At 42.3% G+C, this 19,599-nt stretch overlaps 2 protein-coding genes across 2 annotated transcripts; one reads left to right on the top strand and one right to left on the bottom strand.

Annotated features, from left to right (window-relative positions):
• Positions 1-396: 396 nt before the first annotated feature.
• On the bottom strand, positions 397-10,787 carry map3k12 (mitogen-activated protein kinase kinase kinase 12). Its single transcript, XM_034126441.1, is given in 14 exon segments — positions 397-1,468; positions 2,268-2,547; positions 2,816-2,883; positions 2,974-3,661; positions 3,769-3,903; positions 4,000-4,116; positions 4,353-4,462; positions 4,646-4,754; positions 4,961-5,119; positions 5,864-6,022; positions 6,476-6,667; positions 6,770-6,958; positions 8,456-8,985; positions 10,690-10,787. Coding segments are annotated over 13 exon segments (2,835 nt in total). The 5' UTR covers positions 8,929-8,985; positions 10,690-10,787; the 3' UTR covers positions 397-1,312.
• A 1,498-nt stretch (positions 10,788-12,285) lies between these two features.
• On the top strand, positions 12,286-19,064 carry aaas (achalasia, adrenocortical insufficiency, alacrimia). The gene is given in 18 exon segments (XM_034126440.1): positions 12,286-12,414; positions 12,627-12,759; positions 13,444-13,571; positions 13,891-13,946; positions 14,047-14,138; positions 14,227-14,273; positions 14,604-14,702; positions 15,332-15,475; positions 16,121-16,241; positions 16,331-16,378; positions 16,380-16,456; positions 17,205-17,265; positions 17,660-17,750; positions 17,885-17,981; positions 18,183-18,250; positions 18,351-18,432; positions 18,545-18,629; positions 18,825-19,064. Coding segments are annotated over 17 exon segments (1,563 nt in total). The 5' UTR covers positions 12,286-12,414; positions 12,627-12,645; the 3' UTR covers positions 18,978-19,064.
• The last annotated feature ends 535 nt before the right edge of the window (positions 19,065-19,599 follow it).

The following is a 19,599-nucleotide window of genomic DNA, read 5'->3' as shown; positions in this document are numbered from 1 at the left end:
TATAACTATTATAGAAACGCATGAACCAAAAATAACCTGTTCTCAGATTGTATGTGTGCATTAGACATTTTTCCGGAAAACTCAACTAACGTGAACTCAGAGCTCGGACAGAGAAGTTTTCTACCAATTCTTTAGGGAGTCCCCAAACAACTGCTCTTGGCCGAGATGCATTGTGGGTAATGTAGACGCCAGAAGTAATAATGTGTTGAATAAAGCAGACAATATCTCTGGTCCTGCCGTACTGATTTTGACCTCTTGATCGCTTTTTTTCTTGAACTGTTCTTCGTTAGGCTGACAATGTTACAGGAGTGCAATGCTAAATCGGAGGGGTCTCCTTTACTGAAGCACTAGCACCAGTGTTTGTTGCTTAGATAGTACCTTGGTTACCAATGCTAGTGTATTTCATTACATGAACACACCCTACTAAGAAACAATCAAATAGCCGACAATTTGAGAAACCGGTGAAGCAACACCGGTAATGGCAAAAGTGCATTTTTTTGTGACACAAATGTTCTCCATCCCATCACTAAGATAAGCTTAATAAAAAAACCTCAACCATGTATTTTATGTATTTATAACTCAGTAGTACGAGGGTTAAAAAAAATAATATATTACCTACTGAGAATCCTAATTATGCATCATGATCGACATCGTGGTGAGATTTTCATTCCTTTTTTTTTTCTTGAGTGCTGACATTTATTAACAAAACAAAAGCTCAAGTAATACTTTCAGGATTAAAAAAGTGTAAACTTTCACAAAATATAAAACGGACACATTCAAACCATAAATTATAAACACGTAGTCATGCATTTGTTCACAGGGCTGCATACCATTTAGTCTTACATTTCTATCTTACAAATAAAATAAAGTTAGATATTTCTCATGTGGTATGTAATGGATATTTACATTATTATTCATTAGTATTTGATGCATTAGTGTGTGGAGTATCATGGAGGATGCTCCCAGAGTGAGGATTAGAGTGTTTAAAGGACAACGAGTGTGGTTTCTTGTGCGTGCGTGTGCGTCAGTGGTTGGGTTTCTGCTGAACCGGAGCAGTGGCTAAGGTTACTTCTGTAACTATTTTGCCTAAAACAAAAACCCTACTGAACTTCAATGACATTTATCGGATGTCACAAGCTGCCAAAATATCGGATGTCAGGTTATGACAAATGTCCTATGCCATCCAACAAACTTATGAGACGCCATAAGTCGACTTGTCATAGTCTGAGTGGTGAAGTAGGTGTGATTCCTCATGACAACAGTAATGTACTGCATCACTAGGAGCTGGAGGTCTTTGCTAGCATCCAGCTATCTATGGAGGAGCTGTGTGTGGTGCCTGTGGAGACCCCTGGTAGGGCAGAGGGGGCTGCACCCACGCTCCAGCGCCGGGGGGGCGGCTGGGCTCTCCGCTGCCCGGCTGGTCCAGCTCTGCACTGTCGCAGTCAGAGTCATCACACAGGGCCCGGCTCTGGAGAGAGAGAGAGGGCATGTCATGCAGGAGATGTGTAAAGCAGAATTCAAACCATCTACTTGTGTAAAAATAATCAACAATGCTACGTTAAAAGTACAGGTCCTGCATTTAGCAGAATTGTTTCTTTCGAGCTGGTTGAGGGTTATCTTCTTTATCTACTTTACATACAGTCAGGTAGTTTTCTCCTGTGGTTCCCAACATAGGGGTCGCAAGATAAATCTGGGGGTTGTCAAATAATGAATGTTTTTTAAAACAAAAAGAGGAGACATCGTAGGTAAGTAAAAAATGTTTGACTTTTCTCCAGTTTTTCCTTTTTATAATAGATTTGTAAAAAAACATACGAAAATAATCATCATAAGCACCGCTTTAAATATTGTGTTTACAAAGAGACATTTTATTATTTTATTTGAAAAAGTAATTTAGCATGAATCAAGCCTTTAAAAAAAATGACTTATCGATTAAAGAAATCTTGTTTGATTAACACAAAAACAACCTTTAGTCAACTGACCTACAAAGAAAGGCCAGCCTTAGTAATGTATATCTTTACGTCTCAAACTGTACTTTAAATGTAACCATCTGAGAACTTATAGACAATTCAAATCGGAGAAAGGGTCCAAACCAGAAACCATTACTGTTTTGTAAGGTGTCAAAGGCCAAAGTACACATTTGCCCCAAGGTTAAAATTAAGTATACTTTTTTAGCATTTTCGACCACTGGCTTTTGGAGTATGTTCTTTTACACCAGTCTCAGAGGACGACACAGAAACATGCAACTCCCCATGGTGGAGCTTCTTTACCTCATTAGGATTCCCCCCGGCGTCCAGCGGAGCTTTGGCCGGTCCCAGCGCTCCGTCTCTCTCCGACAGGCCGTCAGCGTTGTCCGCCGGGATCTCTGAGCCCTGAGAGAGGAGGTCGTCGCTGCGATCGTCCAACCTGTCGTCTGTGTTGGTGCTAACCACGTCGGGGGTACCGCTGTGCGAGGGGTCCGTAGTGTGGCCCTCCTCGCCATCCGACACCGACAGGTTCTCTGAGCTGAAGGTGGACACCGACTGGCCCTTGGTGATGCTAGTCGGACGTCTGGAGATATTCAAAACAAAGGGAAACACACAGAGGTTAAACACATGGCAAGCGAGCTAATAATAGTCAGGTTTGAGCATTGACTTTGTGGTGTTTATTGGTTATTATCAGAAATATGTTAAAGATTTAAGAATCACAGATTTGATGATGTGTTAGAATGATGCGAATAAGAAATCATTCTTGTCCTTGGAATAAATCTTAAACTCCGTCAGAGAGGAAAGATTGCTTGAGGACATTTTCCAGTGACGAAGGACAGCAAGTTACTCACCGTCTCCGTGGTAACTCAACTTCACTGTCAACTTCCCCCTCCTCCTCCTCGGATGACACTCCACGCCTCTGTCGGAAACAGGAAATAGGAACAATTGAAAATGACCAAAGTATAACCAGAGGAACACTGAGGGAGTGACCAGCTGGGCGGCTCTGTACCTGTTTGCGTGAGATAGCTGCTCTGTACAGAATGGCTGAGGGAGTGAGGTGCTGACTCCCAATCCCCCCTGATGCTCCACGGGGTAGCCTCACAGCCCCAGCCCCCTCCTCTTTATCCTCCCCATCATGACGTGGAGATCCCAGAGACCCCCTCGCTGCTCCCGCCCCCCTCCCACACGGAGAGTCTGGGCTGCTGGAGAAGGGGAACGACGCTGCGTCCTCGCTCGGCGTGTCGCTGCGTGGAGGCGTTTCTGTGAGATCATCCAGACCGGCGGCCCCTGCCACGGAGCCCCCTAACCCCGCAGAGGCACTGACGCTCCCCCCTCTCTCCAGCCCCCCCACAGAGGGCTCCCCTTTCCCCTGCCCCTCCGCCTGGAGCGTGGTGCAGATGAGGTCGGGGCTGGAGGAGGAGAGCTGCCTCTGCTGCGCTGCAGACGGCTCCAGCAGCTGCTTGGTGGTGTTGGTGCTGCCACTGTTAGCCTGGGCAGTCGCGTCCCTATTAGACTGATTTGCCTTCAGTCCAGCCAGGTCCCCGCTGCTGCCCTTCCCCGGCTTGCGATGGCGGGTCTTTACCCTCCGAGAGCGGCTGGGAGAAGTGGAGCTTCTGTTGGGGCACGCCGGGATGGTGACTTGCATCACAGAGGAGTCCATTTTGGGAATGATTACCTCACACTTGAGAATGTCTGGCCTGAAAGAGTAAGAGGGATTAGTCAACAGCTACATTCCACAAGCGTGATGAATATTCATGTCAGCATCAATGTTTTATTAAATAAGCACTGGAATAAGATCTCACACCTCTTTCCCGAGGGCAGTTTCTGCGGGACGTTTCGCTTCTTGATGAGTTTGTCCATGGTGTTGGAGGAGCTGCTCTGCCTGGAGCTGTGATGCTTGAACAAACCTGGATACTTTTTATCCAAAGACTGCTCTCTCCTGGAAATAAATACCAAAAGACAACAAGCTCTTAACACACTGTGGCTTATTCATCCGTAAAGAATGTATACTCTGTGTTCAAGGGTTTATTTGTACTTCTGCAACTCCTTCTCTTTGAGCTCCAGCTGCAGCATGACGGCGCTCAGCTCCATGTAAAGGTTGTTAGCCCTCTCCAGTTTTCTCTCATAGTGCTCACGAATGTCCAAAGCATGCCTGAGAAGACAAGAGGCTGCTGCTGTCATTGTGCATCCGCATGAGAGACTCCAAATGCTCCACAATAGACATGCACTCAAGGCCATTCTCTCATCCACGTGGGCAGACAAAAGGAATGACACCGAGAAATGGGACACAGTGAAAGTGGCCTTATGCATGTTAGCTAGTCAAATGTACCATCATCCACTGGTTACAACTACATATGTAAGATTTGAGAGTAAAAAAAAAAAGCAGACCTGAGCTCCTCTCTGCGTCGGTTGATCAGTTCCTCATCGAGTCGGTGGATACAAGTACCCTCAGATTTAATCTTCTCAAAGTGCTGTTTCACCTCCTCTCGCCATTCAGCCTGATGAGAGCACAGATCTGTTAACCTTGCCTCGTATCACCATAACGGACTTTAAAACCTCTTCTCTACTGCACGTTGTACACGTCTTATCAATGCTTAAGCCTGTCTGGGTCCATGTGTACATCTGTATATTCAAGTTATTGATGTGTTTTTTGTGTTGAGGCTTGAAAGAAGCAACCGTACCTGAGACTTGAAGTACGTCTCTTGTGGAGTGGACAGCACATCCGCTGCCGCTATATCAAGATGAAGAAGGATCTGACGGAACGAGGGCCTGTTCCTGGGCTTACAGTTCCTGCAAATCCCAGACAGGAAAGACAGCTGTGTACATCTACAATGCACTGCAAAATCAATAAAGTCCTTACACCACAGACTAACTACTGCAACTACTCTCAAACGTTGCTTTTACTTCTCTAATATCCTCGATTTCGGCTCTCTTGTCCTCTCTTCTCTGCTCATTATTTGTTTTTTCCTTGTCCTCCATTCCAAGGCATTACTCACCAGCACTGTCTGAGGAGGATCTTGAAGCCGTCGGGGCAGCTCTCAGGTATGGGCAGCTGCAGGCTGTTGTTCCCCACTCCCCAGATGATGGCAGATGAGTCCACATCTCTGTAAGGGACCTCTCCAGTCAGCATCTCCCACAGCACCACTCCAAAGGACCTTAAAGAGGACATATTATGCTCATTTTCAGGTTCATTTGAGGCAGGCGGGGGGGGGGGGGGGGGTGCTGGTGTTCTAGCCATGTGCCTGCACAAAAACGTATACAACACACTACAGGAAAGGGAACACCCTAAAAAGCACTATGTGATCCCTTTAAAGGTAGTTCAAGTTAATTCCGAAAGTCTCATTAAGGTCAATATCTTTTTAACAGAAGAGATAGAACTATGGTCATAACTTTTATCACGCCTATTTTATCTATAATGCATCATAAAAAAAACGAAATAATGCATTATAATCTACTTATAGCACTGTCTTATCATAGTTCAAGCAATCAAATATTAATAATGCTTTTAACACGAATCACAACACACCTACAGCATTTTTTTATCAAGTATCATTATTCTTCATAATTGCTCCTTAATCACAAAAATACATGTGCGTGTTATAATTGATAATGTTTTTTCTAATGCATTATAATGTGATAATACGTTACTCTAAGTGTTAATTTGGTGCCTTAAGTGAAGTCTATGTATAGACATAGGTGTCATGACAGTAATCACAAATATGTACATACAAATTCACAACAACACTAAAAAAAACAGAAGGCCCCATATCGACACAGGAACTGCTCCCGTACTGTAGTGCAGCATATTATAGATAATTGCTAAATTGCTGCATCAAGTCAAGAGAAAAGTGCTGATGTTTTTGTGAGAGAGAAACAACGTCCCTGGTAATCACACTCACCAGATGTCCACCTTCTCCGACACCGGCTCATTCCGAATGACTTCAGGCGCCATCCAAGCTACGGTGCCGGCGAACGACATCTTGGTGCTTTTGTCCCTGAGCTCCCTCGAGGTGCCGAAGTCAGAGATCTTCACCAGGTCATCGTGTGTGATCAGCATGCTGCAAACGTGGGAATACATGTCCTTTTACATGGCAATAACTAGAAATCAGTTCATTGTATTAGTCTATTTAACGAGGACATTGCACATGAATAAACATTGCTGTAAATACTTCAGAGTTAAGATAAGATAAGATGTACCTTATGAAGAGGCTATTTTTCCGACAACAAAAAACATGCGTACAGTACAGACAGACCGAGGACAGCATAGTGCAATTTACTTGTTTTACAGAGCCATATTTCACCAGCCATTAACTGATTGTGGCTTTCTCAAATAGTTTCTGAGATGGAGTTTGATTTAAGTTTATCTTTAAACAAAGAATGCAAATTGTCTCAAATGTGTTATGCAATCCTGTCTTGCTGCGCCTCTTGTAAATCTATATGCAGTTGTTTTCATGTTGACAAACTGTCACTATATGAACCATAAGGTCTTGTGTTGGCTGATTGAGACTTACTTGGGGGACTTGAGGTCTCGGTGGATGATTTTGTGGAGGTGCAGGTAGTTCATGCCACCTGCTATGCCCATGGACCAGTCCACCATGAGGGAGGGGGCGACTTTCCGGCCTGCCCTCAGCACCTCGTACAGCTGGCCTTGGGCGCAGTACTCCATCAAGATACAGTAACAAGGAGCCTGGGTGCACACGCCCCTGTAGGAAAACATGGCAGTCAGATCACATGGCCCAGGTGAACAGAGAAAGATGTGTATGCAGCTCAAAGATACTGTAGGATATCATGTGTTTCTTCCTCACTTGAAAGTGATGATGTTGGGGTGCTTGAGTTTGCGGAGGTGTTTGATCTCGGTCTCTTTAATGTCTCGCACTTTCTTTACAGCCACGTCGTCTCCGTGGAACTTGCCGAGGAAGACGGCCCCCTGCGCACCGCTGCCCACCCACTGCAGGTCGGAGATCTCCTCAAAGGGAACTTCCCAGGACTCTAAACTCAGACCAATAAGTCCACAAAAAAATGCAATAAATACATGGAGGAGGCATGTAGTGTTATACAGTATTATCACAGGCATTGCAAGAGATAATTGTTTAGCAGCATCCTTTGAGTAATTACCTATTTCATATCCATCAGACATTACAAAGCCTCTAAATGTCAATATGCACTCCTGGCAGAGAGGTGGCTCGCTGAGCAAATGTTAGCTCCATGCTACACATAAGAATGGGCTGGCAGGACACAATGACATCATATGAAGTGCCTGCCATGTTCAAACAAATGCTACACTGATAACTTCTTCAGTAGAATATTACATTTCTGTCCAAAGATGAGGGAACATTTGAGGGAGAAACAATCCACTCATAGTCTAATCTTTCTCTGTCATCTGTCACACTGACGTGAGTTAAACGACTGTGAGTACGGTCGCTGAAGAGAGATGGGCAGAATAAGGACGACAGGCAGATCAATTCTTCATGAGGTCCACTGAAGTGTCGAGATCTGGAGAGCAGCTACGGCGGGGGCAGATGCACAGGATGCCCCCCCCCATCCGGCCAGCTGTGAAAACTCACTGTAGCTGCTACTGTGAATGACCCCCACTCCTCTAGTGAAAATAAAGTGTATTCACTCAAGTACTGCGCTAAAGTACACATTGTATGTTCTCTTACTTCAGTATTTGTTTTTTTGGCTACCTTACACTTTTATTCCACTACATTTTGGATCTAAATATTGTAGTTTTTACGCCACTTCATTGTTATTACAGCTTGATAGTTACTTTAAGATTAGATTTATATTTAAAAAAACATATGATGAGCTTAGACAATATTGTTTAATTAAACAAATGCCTCTTAAACTCTCGAGCTTGTGTCCACAGGTTGTTCCACCACACACAATCCAATGTTAGGCCATCCGATATTTAACAAAACAGAAAGGGAAAGATCAGAAAAGGTTCCCATGAATTTTCTCACAACCCCTTCACCTTATCTTGCCCAACCCCTTAGGTTGGAACACACTAGATAAAACTACAAGTTGATAAAGTAGATCAATGATGTCCTCCTGTACCAGCTAATCATGCATGGATGCATCAACAACAATCTAATGTGTGCTTGTTTTTTGCAGAACGAGTCCCTTTACTTTCAATACTTGAAGTACATTTTACGAACATTACATCTGTGCGGCAGGATTATAAATGAAGAATTTTCACAAGTGATGGAGTATTTTTAATTATATTTTGGTACTTTTACTTAAATAGCATAATGTAATACTTTTCCCATGACTGTGGAGTACAAGCTTCATCTAGAGATTATATACTTATTGTCTAGGGTGTATCTATGTCTATAAAAACCCTACAATGATACATATAGTTAATGAAAGATCAGTTTCATGCTCTGAATTGGAACTATGTTAAATTGCAATATTAAATATCAAATAAATGTTAAATCTAAATAGTCTTTGTTGCATGGCATACGGGTCAGAGAGCTCAGAAGTGTATCACTTGCTGTCACATACCTTCATGGCTGTGTTTGTGTTCAGTGGAGTAGGCCTTTCCAATCATGGTCCAGACCGGCTTAAGGCAGCCAAACAGTCCCTCCAAAAAACCTCCGCTTCCTGATTGCAGCCGAATGTTATCCGACTGGCTCCGAACAGCCCCAGCCTCTGGACTGTGGCCCGCCTCCGCCCCCCCGCCACACTGGCAGGCCTCATGTTCATGTAGTTTTAGCACGCTGTTGTCAAAGTAGGCTGAGGGTCCATCACTGGGGGTGGGGCTGCTGCCGCCCGGAGCCCCCGGTCCACCGGTGTCGATGGACAGCAGGTTGCGGATGACACACTGTGTGGGCGTCAGGTCCGTTTCGGGGGTGCAGGCAGGGGTGTCTCCATCGATTCTTCGATAGGGGGGCTCTGAGATGGGGGTGCTGAAGCCTGACAGGGAGGGGGAAGGGGCGCGGGGCTCATGGATACAGGTCCCACTCATTAGGGGTATCCCCAACACGGCAGGTTAGGGTGGAGGATGGAAAGATGAGACGTTCGCCTGGAGGAGAAGATTTATGATAACATTAGGATGATTTATAGTATATAGTTTAAGTTTTCCATGTAATTTTATACTTCTACTCCACTACATCTGGCAAAAATGTTACTTTATACTCCACCCCTTTGATTTTACATTATGAGTCACTTGAAGATTCAGATCAACAATACAAAATGTAGTCAACAAATACGCATTATTAGAGGTTAAGCTAACACTTTTTAAAACCTCTGTGACATTCACAAGCTACCTGGAATCATATGTAAAAAAAAAAAAATTAAGTATATATTATTCTGAAATAGGCCTACTGTAAGTATGATTACTTTTGCTATTAGTATTTAAGGGCATTTGACTTGTATTTAACTTAAGTAAGAGATCTTCATCCCCAATTAATAATTGTCAGTATAATCATATGTTATATTCAAGTTTGTGAATGCTGACTGCTTATTAGATTTAAAACTGTCGATTATTGTCAGCTCCACAATGCAGCTGGAGCTGGCCAGTGCTGCTGCTCCCTTCACTTCTACTGTCTCCTTTGATCTTTTAAGAAATGACTGGCATTTGCACTAACTTTACTTTTATTCAAACCATGCAAAGCAATCAATGAGTGGAGTCGTGCAGTGAGTTGGGCATCCAGCCAGTCCCCCAGTTTAACCACATCCAGATTCTGTCTGAATCCTGCAGTAAAACCTCTTTCTCTGTGAATGGAAAAGCCATCATGCCCAGTGGAGCCATCAACCAGAGTGGAGTAGGAGGTTTATGAATGAATCTACCAGAGGAGGTTGTGCAGCACACAGTCCATCACCTGTGATTTAACATCAGTATCTGACAACATCTGAGCAAAGCTATACTCTGCAGCTCCATATATCGTGCATCAAGTAAAGAGCATTGTGTGCATCTGAGGAATATGACGAATTGCATAACCACCTCAGTGTGGATGTGTACGTACGTCCCGTGCGTGAGTGCCTGCAAGTGTCTGAGAGAGCGACAAGGAGAGAGAGAGCACATGTACCCAATTCACTCTCACACCAGCTCCATTTCTTGTACTGCACCACTGCACGAGAAGAGCCATGACGACTGAGCGAAATGAAAGTGTGGAAAAAATGGGCAATAAACAACCAGCAGGCCTGTGCAAAGGAGCAGTACTCTCTCTCTCTCACACACACACACACACACACACACACACACACACACACACACACACACACACACACACACACACACACACACACACACACACACACACACACACACACACACACACACACACACACACACACACACACACACACACACACACACACACACACACACACACACACACACCCACACACACACACCACACACACCACCAACGCAGGAAGATCAATCTTTAAATAACCGAGGATGTGATGATGACACTCAGCAGCATCATAACCAACGTGCATGAGCCCGATGCCTACTAGTCCATGCCAAGTGAAACTGCCGCAGCGTCTCAGCGTTTACTCAACGTTGGCACCAACACAAATATTTCGCAATGTGGGCTTTCTTGCTGCACAAATATGATTTTCTAGCTACCATAGACGATGATTCCTTTCTTGGCAGCATCGGTTCAGTGGTGCAGTGTGAGCGGCGTGAACGCTACCGCACCGAGCATCATAACTTAACGTCCTGTGATCCATGATTTCTTATTACACCAGCATTTAACCGTATAGTATGACATTCCCATACCTTTCTGCCTGCTTGATGTCGCGTTGTCAAGTGAAGGGGTGGGCTCGGCTTTCTATTTGTCGGTGTTAATGAGCAGATTGTTGTTTTTCCTCTGCGCGCTGGCTGTTGTATCTCCAGTCCCTGTATCCACGCGTTTCACACAACCGGGATGGATCCCACCGGGCAAATTGTGTTATCAATAACCGAGGACCCATGCAACGTGAGGCGCGCTGGGTTTTTGGGGGGGAGGGAGCTGTCTCTTTCCCAGTGCTGAATTGACGTCACGGAAATGCAAGTTGCGCCGCGAGGGGGCGCTCCCACCACCCTCTGCAAACACACGTGCGCGCACAAACACAGACACAGAAACACACATGCACGCGGCTTCAGTTTTCCATCATAACATCCATTATTTTAATTTGAGCGTTAACCAGTATGATGCTATTTGTTTACACTTAATAACGCTACCTTTATTTAAATTGGCTATCTATATTGTTCTGTAATTGCTCTACATGAATTATTGAACATTGTTTTGTATCTTATTATGTGCCTGTTTTAGTATTGTGTTGTTTCCACCTGATTTGTTCATTCTTTTGTTTTGCAACGAGACCAGGGGAACACAATTGTTCCCCTATTTACTGTACTGCACTCTGTATAGATGGATGATAATACAGTCACTTATCTGATCTGATCTTATCTCTTATCTTACAATGTGTCAGCCAGCATCCACCCTGCTGTTGCTGCTGATGTGTCCTTGAGCAACACACACTGGATCCCTGCCAGCTCGCTCCAGGGAGGCTGGAGTGCAACTGTCTATTTGCTTTGCCCTTCACTGGTGAAGAGGAGGGAAATGCCCATTAAAAACCCTGTAACGCTAAAACATCCCCTGCTCAAATTATAATATTACAGTTTTTAAATGAACACATTTTTATAAATATAATCTCTCACTGTGAAAATAAATCCTACTTGCTAAGTAATCTGTACGTAATAAGCCTAACTACTGTACAGTCCATGAATGTGCTTTCAGTGTTTTTTTGCACCATTTGTATAGTTTACACAACAGACATTTTCCATTTTATTTAATTGTTGGTCATTTGTGCTTTTTACAGTAGTTTATATCATATTCACATACGTTTATGTCTATTTTTTCCAAATACTTGTGTACATGGCAGACTTGTCTGTTCCTTACCTTTATTTATCCAGGTTTGTTTCCCTTGTTCCCAGCAGTTTTGTCTATTTTATGTACAAAGAACTCTTAAAGCATTGCCATAAATGTCTAATATACGTAAACATAGTTGGTCAAGCTGATTTTGATAATGACAGCATTATTATTATGTTTATTTAATCACAAATCATATGCCTAATTTAGTTTAGCTAATGTGGACAAGTTAATACACGGTTTACATGGAGGAAATACATTACCGGAAACATTTGTGTTGATTAAAATTATTTTTCAGTTAAGTAAAGGGACTGTTTGTGTCATCTCAACTCTTTAAAAAAAACCTTTGGTGTGTGTTTTGGGAAAGTGCAGATGTCATGTCGCTCTGTGTCCTGAAGAGGGCAGCATAGCGTCGCTCTGTAGCCGAACTCCGCGCTGTTTGTCCCTCTCGCTTGCTGTAGTCCACACGGCGCGATTACCTGAAAAAGCAACCTAAAAAAGTGTCACAACAACTCAGCATGCACTTTTATCTTGTTGTTTGGAAACACAAAGGACTATAATTGACCACACTACGCAGGACACAATACAAGGTAACTTCTAGCACATATAAAACGAAGAGCTACGGTTTCTGTTGTCATAACGAGGCCGATATCAAACTAGTTAGGTTAGCTTGAGCCAGCTAGCTAACTTTAACTGTTAGTGTAAGGTAGCTAGCTATTTGTTTGCCACTGTCTACTGTTAAGAATGGAAAATATCATCCACTTTTCTGTGTTTACCTGACTGACCCATGGTGTGTTTCCAGTGGTTTCCCCGTGTTGAAGATGTGCTCTCTGGCGCTGTTCCCCGCTCCTCTGCCCGCCGGACAGAGCACTCTGTGCGAGTCCAACAACGAGCTGCTGTCCGGAGGAGGCTCCACGGAAGACCGACTCAAACAGGTCGGATTCAGAGCCTGTGTATGAATATGAATTAATAACGTTAAAAGACATGATGTAGTCTGATTCAAAGCTGTTGGTGTCACTTCACAGACCTTTTAGATATACCATAACCTGAGACATTCACTCATGTACTGTAGGAAGGTTAGTTCACAGCTGAGCCCTTGCTCCTAACCACAGGCTTTCACTCAGGGACCATCATTACATGTTCCTATGAATTACACAACACCAATGCTATTTTCAATACTGTACTTAAACAAAATATGAATGTGACTTATGTGAACCTTTTTGAATAATGATACGAGAGGAATTGAAGATAGAAGATTTTTTCAATAGCTTCCATGTCATGTGATCCAGTCACTCGAGACCGATACCAGATATCATTACTACCCTTTATTTAATTAATATGTTGGTGATAATACAACATACATTATTATTATTATTATTATTATTATTATTATTGAATATTTTTGAAATATTCCACGTCATGTGACATAGTGATGTCCAATTTATTCCAAATATTTTAAGGATAAATAACCTTTTTCTCACAGCATTGGGCACATTTAGATTAGTTATACACAGTACACATTGAAGAGTTGCATGCATGTGATGATATTCTCTCACCTGTCACTGCTTGTGTTTTCGTACTTGCCTGGTAAAAGCTTCATGGTTGTGTGTCTTCTGCAGGAGTCGAGTCCTCTGAGTTTGTATTTTCCCCGAGAGTCTCTGAAGCTCCACTGTCGCACAGAAAGCAGCAGCAAGGCAGCCTTCCTGGACCACTCTGAAACACTGTGGATGAGGAGCGCAGCAGCATGGTACACACACACACACACACACACACACACATACACACACATACACACATACACATACACATACACATACACACACACACACACGATGAAGCCCACAATTATATGCGTGCAAAGTAAGTACACATAACGTATTAAACAACATCTAGTCAAATTGGATCAAACTCCTTTCTTCACACTTTAACAACATACAAAAATATCTGAGCCAGTATTACAACACTGTTTTGCATAAAATCATATAACACTGTATGCTGTAATATCAACATTTTGTCTCATCTTTTACAGACTAAGGTTATTTATGCTTCTTATTTGTCCATTTCAGGCGGGATGGTGGTTTCACAGGGCTACTGGATGAAATTACCAACTCAAATACAGAAGGTACGCCAACATATTCTGATTATTTGAACACTTAATGAAGAGACCCGTCATACCCACTGATGTTTATACATGCCCTCTCCTGTATCTTGTGTCCTTGCAGTGCCTAAATGGATGTCAGTGAGTTCTGGCTTCACGCTGGCGTTGATCCGATGGTTCTCCTCCTTCCACGGCTCCCTGTTTCCTCATCTCACAGTGAGTTATATGTTCTTCACACTTAATTAACAGATAGTTGTTGTGATGCATTTACTGAACATCTTTTCACCTGTCGTTCGCTGTGTAGATGAGCAGTGAGGACATGCTGGCTGAGTTTTCACAAGTGCTCAACTGGTAAGTGTTAAATTGTTTTATCTGTAGTTTAATTTTGCTCTCAAAGGGCAAATAAAGGATTCTATTTATTATGAACAAGTGGTGAGCAGACATACTGGCGACACAGTTTAACTTTAACTGGAATAATTATTTGATTCATATTTGTGAATCATCAGAACATTTATCCTCCACAATTGTGACAATTATAATTTGAAGTAATTTCTTCAAGGTTTCAGGTTTTTAAATGTGAAAATCTCTTGTTTTTGCTTGTATTACATGAAAGCTAACTGAATATCTTTGGGTATTTTAACTGTTGCTTGATTGAAACAAGTTGCCTTCTTGCTTCACCAGGTCGGACTGTGTGGTGCGAGCCTTCGCCTGGCACCCCCACGCAGATAAGTTTGCTCTAGCCCTGCTGGACGACTCCATTAAGATCTACAACCCCAAAAGGTAGTGTCGACGCTGCATATCTGTGATAAAAAAATATATGCAGTGTAGATTATTTGCTGATCAAAGCTCTAAAAAGCAACAATGAAATATGTACACAAATGCAGCTTTATTAGTCCAAAAATAGTAGAGTATTAGTAAACTGTATAAACATGCAGGGCAACAGGCAGCGCCATTAAGAATTTACTAGCCAAGCAGATAAATAATAATTAAGGTAATTTCCATGTCTAGGAAGGTTGAACAAATACATTTGGCCTTAAAGCGAAGCCATTTTGTCATGTCCCAGTAGGGAGTGCAAACCTCTGCCAAGGCTGTAACCAATAATGCATGTATCCCCCCCCACCCCCCATGATTCAAATCCTCTCTATAATTGAATGACTTCCTCCTTGGCCGATGCTACACTCTGTCAGCAAGTTTCATGAAAATCAGGCCAGCGGTTTTATTGTAATTCTGCAACAAACAGCCACAAACAGAACCTCCTTGGCATGGTTAATAAAGCTGTGTGTCGTCAGGACATCTACAAACACAGAATCTGATTTTATGTCCGCCTCCTTGAAAAGCATCGTTCTTATGTTGCTCTGTCATTCTGTGACACTATTCCCCTTACTCTCTCTTGTCCTCGTGTCTCTCAGTGCCACCACCCCCACGCTGAAGCACCGTCTGCAGAAGAGTGTCGCAGCGGTTCAGTGGAAGCCTCTGTGTGCGTCGGCGCTCGCTGTCGCCTGTCAGAACTGTTTACTGGTGTGGCACGTCGACCCCTGCTCCCTGTCCACCAGGTGTGTGAAGTGAAGATGTGTTTAGGGGTTGCTTTTGACCGGTTAGAGGAGACTTGGATTATACTGCACAAGTTAAACTGATTTATTTTAAATTAAGGGCAGCACAATTAAAGAATTGTTATCGAAATTGCAATATGGACTAGTTGGTAAAGGCAAATATGTGAAAATGTCATCCAGAATGAAATATTGTGGGCTAACAACGGTGTTCACCAGACTTAATTCAAAAGTCCTTGTTTGGTACAGATCCTCTCAAAACATTGCACCATGACTTAATCATTATATATTTTTAATGATAAAGTGAATTCTATTTAATAAATTATCATTCTCTCTAATATCGTAAATCAAGTTGCAATTGCTATGCCAACATATATAATGCCAACTAGTGATTTACTCCAAATTATGCTGCCCTATTTTTGATGTTTTCTCTTGTTAACAATTCTATTCACCAAGCGTTAAATCATTTGTTTCCTCATTCAAGTTGACATGGAGTGAAAAATGTATTCTAAATTGATTTTAGGGCTGAAATATTTCTTTAATAATTATTCATTTTATTGTCTATGCTGGTTATTAAACACCGGTACAGACAAAAAAATATTTTCTTCGTTGAACCTCACTGTGTATCCCTGTGCTCCTCTTCCTCTCCAGGCCTTCCTCCGGCTGCGCTCAGGTTCTGTCTCAGCCCGGTCACTCTCCCATCACGTCCATCTCCTGGTCGCCGAGCGGCTCTCTGCTGGTGTCCGCCTCCCCCATGGACACCGCCATGATGGTACGAGGCAATCCATTTATTCTTAAATCGAATTAATCTCACATTCATTGGTTCACAAAGTGTGTGTGTGCTGTGTTGTGTATCTTCAGGTTTGGGACGTGGCTGCAGAGAGCTGTGTGCCTCTTCAGCGTGTCGGAGGGGGGGGGGGTCACCTTCCTGTCCTGGTCCCCTGACGGCAGCCATGTTCTGGCCTCCACGCCCTCAGCCCTGTTCAGGTCAGAGACTTCAGGGATTCAAACGTTTCAAAAACATTTTCTAATCTTACCCTCATTTTAGAGCTACATTAGATACAGTATGTAAAGCTGCCAATGAAGATGTGAAATGCCTTGTGTATTATAATAAAGACTGGCTCTCATGAATATGTTTAAGGTTGTGAGGGATTAGTGGAATAGTCTGAGTGTAACAGGTATTATAAGATAATAACAGGGTTCTTACGGTCATTAAAAACCGGGAGAGGTCATTGAAATTCAAAATGCTAATTCCAGGCCCTGGGAAAGTTATGGAAAACAATATCTTTCCCAAAGTTTTGGAAAAGTCATGGAAATGTAACCAAAGTTGCATCAAATATAATTTATATTGTATCTAATCGCCGAAATAGTAATACTATAATGATAATAAATACTGTATAGTAATGAAACGTAAAATGGCATTTAACTGTCGAGGTATTTTGCTGGTGAGAGATTTTAGTTGCTTTAGCGTGTAGAAGCTAGTAAGCCTACTATTTGATTTGTTTTAGATAGGCACAACATGTTTCATATGCAGACCTTATTTTCCTGTTCCATGTTAAAATAAACCATTTTCAGTGGTACCGCTGAGAAAGAGTAAATATTTTGGTCATGGAAAATTAGGTAAAGGTCATGGAGAAGTCATTGAAAATCATTGGTGAAAAAGTGTATGAACCCTGTAATAAGTGGGCAGTCATTTGAGTTTTTACACTTCGATAATTATCGTGTCTTTCTTCAGGGTTTGGGAAACCAGGATGTGGACCTGTGAGCGATGGCCATGTGTGAAAGGACGCTGCCAGGTAAAACCTGTCTCTCTTTTAAAGTTATTGTAAGTTGGTAGATGTGCAGAATAATGGGCCACTGCTCGCTCTAGAAGGAGAATGTTATTAGTTTTAGCAGTGAAGAACAACCTTAAAAACAGGGTGTTGTAAACAAGAAGGTTGTGTAACTTTATGTTTGTTGTGGAAGCAATGTTACTTCTTTAATAGTCATTGTTAACAGAAATATAATTGAATTTGATCCTTCAGAGAAAAGTTAAAATATTGTTTGTTTATGCTTTTTAATTTTTTTTTTTTTAAGTAAAAATGGTTTAGTTAAATATCAGAACCAACAGTTCAGTTTAAAAAATCTATCTAAATGCTACCAGTGTATCTATTAATACAAAAAACGTATTTTTTTGTTTGTTTTGGTTAGTCTGGCTGTTGGAGTCCAGACGGGAGTCGCCTTCTCTTCACCGTACAGGGGGAGGCGGTCATCTACGCTCTGACCTTCACTGACTCTCCAGGTCATCTCTCTGCTTAACACAAAATATGCAGATGTTTTCTTTTAAAGTTGAAGAAAAAAGTGATTAGTAAAAGTACCAGAAAGAGTTTTGATAAGTTGACTAAAGTTGACCAGTATGATGTCGTTGTTATTCAGCAGGCGTTTCTTCATGCACATCCAAAGGTCCGCAGGCAGCATCGGTGGTGGCCGACCTATCAGAGACGACCTTTAACACGGCAGATGGAGACATCATGTAAGAGCTTTTCATTAAAAACTGATGAGCAGGGCTTCTTAAATCAAATAGAGAAAACAGAAAGACCTTTTGAAGCACAAATAATGATTTTCACAAAGCTTTGATGAGCAGAAATCAGCAGCATTATTCAGAGCATCTTGACTTCCTCTCTGCATGTTACACAACAATCACTCGCTCACCTCTGTCTGATTTGTCTGCCAGTGTTGGAGGAGAGATCCAGTCTTTAGCGTGGGACTCAACAGGAGAGAGGCTGGCGGTGCTTCTCAAGGGTCTGTCTCGCTTTTCTTCTGTTTAATCACGATGAACTCTATCAGTATAATTTATATTTTACATTTTAATAACTCATCTCCATATTTTATCTTTTCTCAGGAGATCCACAAGCAGCAGACCGGCCTGCAGTCATAGCCGTGTTCAAGACGAGAACCAACCCCGTCTTTGAGCTTCTGCCTTGGTTTGTACTCTTATGTGTGGTTGCATTTCATATTTGTGGAGCGCTAAAGTTCTACATATGACAGGGTAGTATTACTAGCTGTACTGAATTTGTAAACGTTTCTCTGTTCTAGTGGTTTTGTTCAAGGGGAGGCCGGCGCTGAGGCCAGACTCATTCAGTTCAGTCCCAACTTCCAGCACGGAGCTCTGCTCACTGTGGTAGGTCTAAACGTTAACATTTTCATACACTTGATAACGTTTAATAATGTGGTGATTTTGGTCCTATATAGGGTTTTCAATTGGTATTAAATTGCATCTTATGTGGTATTGAAAAGTCTCACATTTGATGAACCTTGCAGAAACATACATGAATGATATTGGCTTTTCCAAAGTAACCTTTCTGTCTGTCCTCAGTGTTGGTCCAGTGGAAGAATCACCCACGTGCCTTTCTACTTCCTGAGCACTGGGGTCCCACACTTTGGGCTGGGTGGCAGCCCGTCCCTGCCCCGGCCTCAGGAGAGACCTGCAGACTTCAACCAGTCGCTCTTCACAGAACTCGCCTCTTAACTGTCCCTCACCCACCGTCACACACTCACTCAAGTCATTTTTGTTATCATGGATTGTTAATAAATATGTACATTTCTGCTGAACTGACATGTTTTGCTTCCTTATTTCTCAAAACATTTGAACCAAACATTCAGTTGAAAAAATAATAAAGCCTAACATATCTGCAGTGTCCAATTCAAAATTGATTGTAGTCTTTTAGTTGTGTCGGTAGTGAGTTTAAACAAGAAATGTGACATAACAAAGTATTCTCAAAGCAGACGGTAATAAACTAATCTGGTCACCTCTCCCTCATTGCAATGCAGATAAGATATGTAGGAGCAGCTTGAAGGAAAGATAAGAATATGTTGTGGGTGGTGGCAAAAAGGCTCCAAAAAATCTTAGCTAATCTTCTTTGTTCTTGAACTTTCCAAAGTTGTACTTTTGAATTTCCCAATTTTACACATTGTATAATTTTTTGTTGGCAATGGTGAAGTGTTTTTAATTTGGTATACTAACTGCTAAGACGATATACTTTGACAATTATAGAGGAAGTTTATACTGTATAGAATTATGCCGTATGGACTTGGTAGACAGCACCTTTATATTTTAGGCATTCTTCTTCCCAGTCATCACCTGGTGCCTA

The sequence above is a fragment of the Trematomus bernacchii genome, unplaced genomic scaffold, assembly GCF_902827165.1.
Source record: "Trematomus bernacchii unplaced genomic scaffold, fTreBer1.1, whole genome shotgun sequence".
Taxonomy (NCBI): Eukaryota; Metazoa; Chordata; class Actinopteri; order Perciformes; family Nototheniidae; genus Trematomus; species Trematomus bernacchii.
Note: the sequence above shows the minus strand (reverse complement) of the source record. Positions and strands in the feature narration are given on the sequence as shown.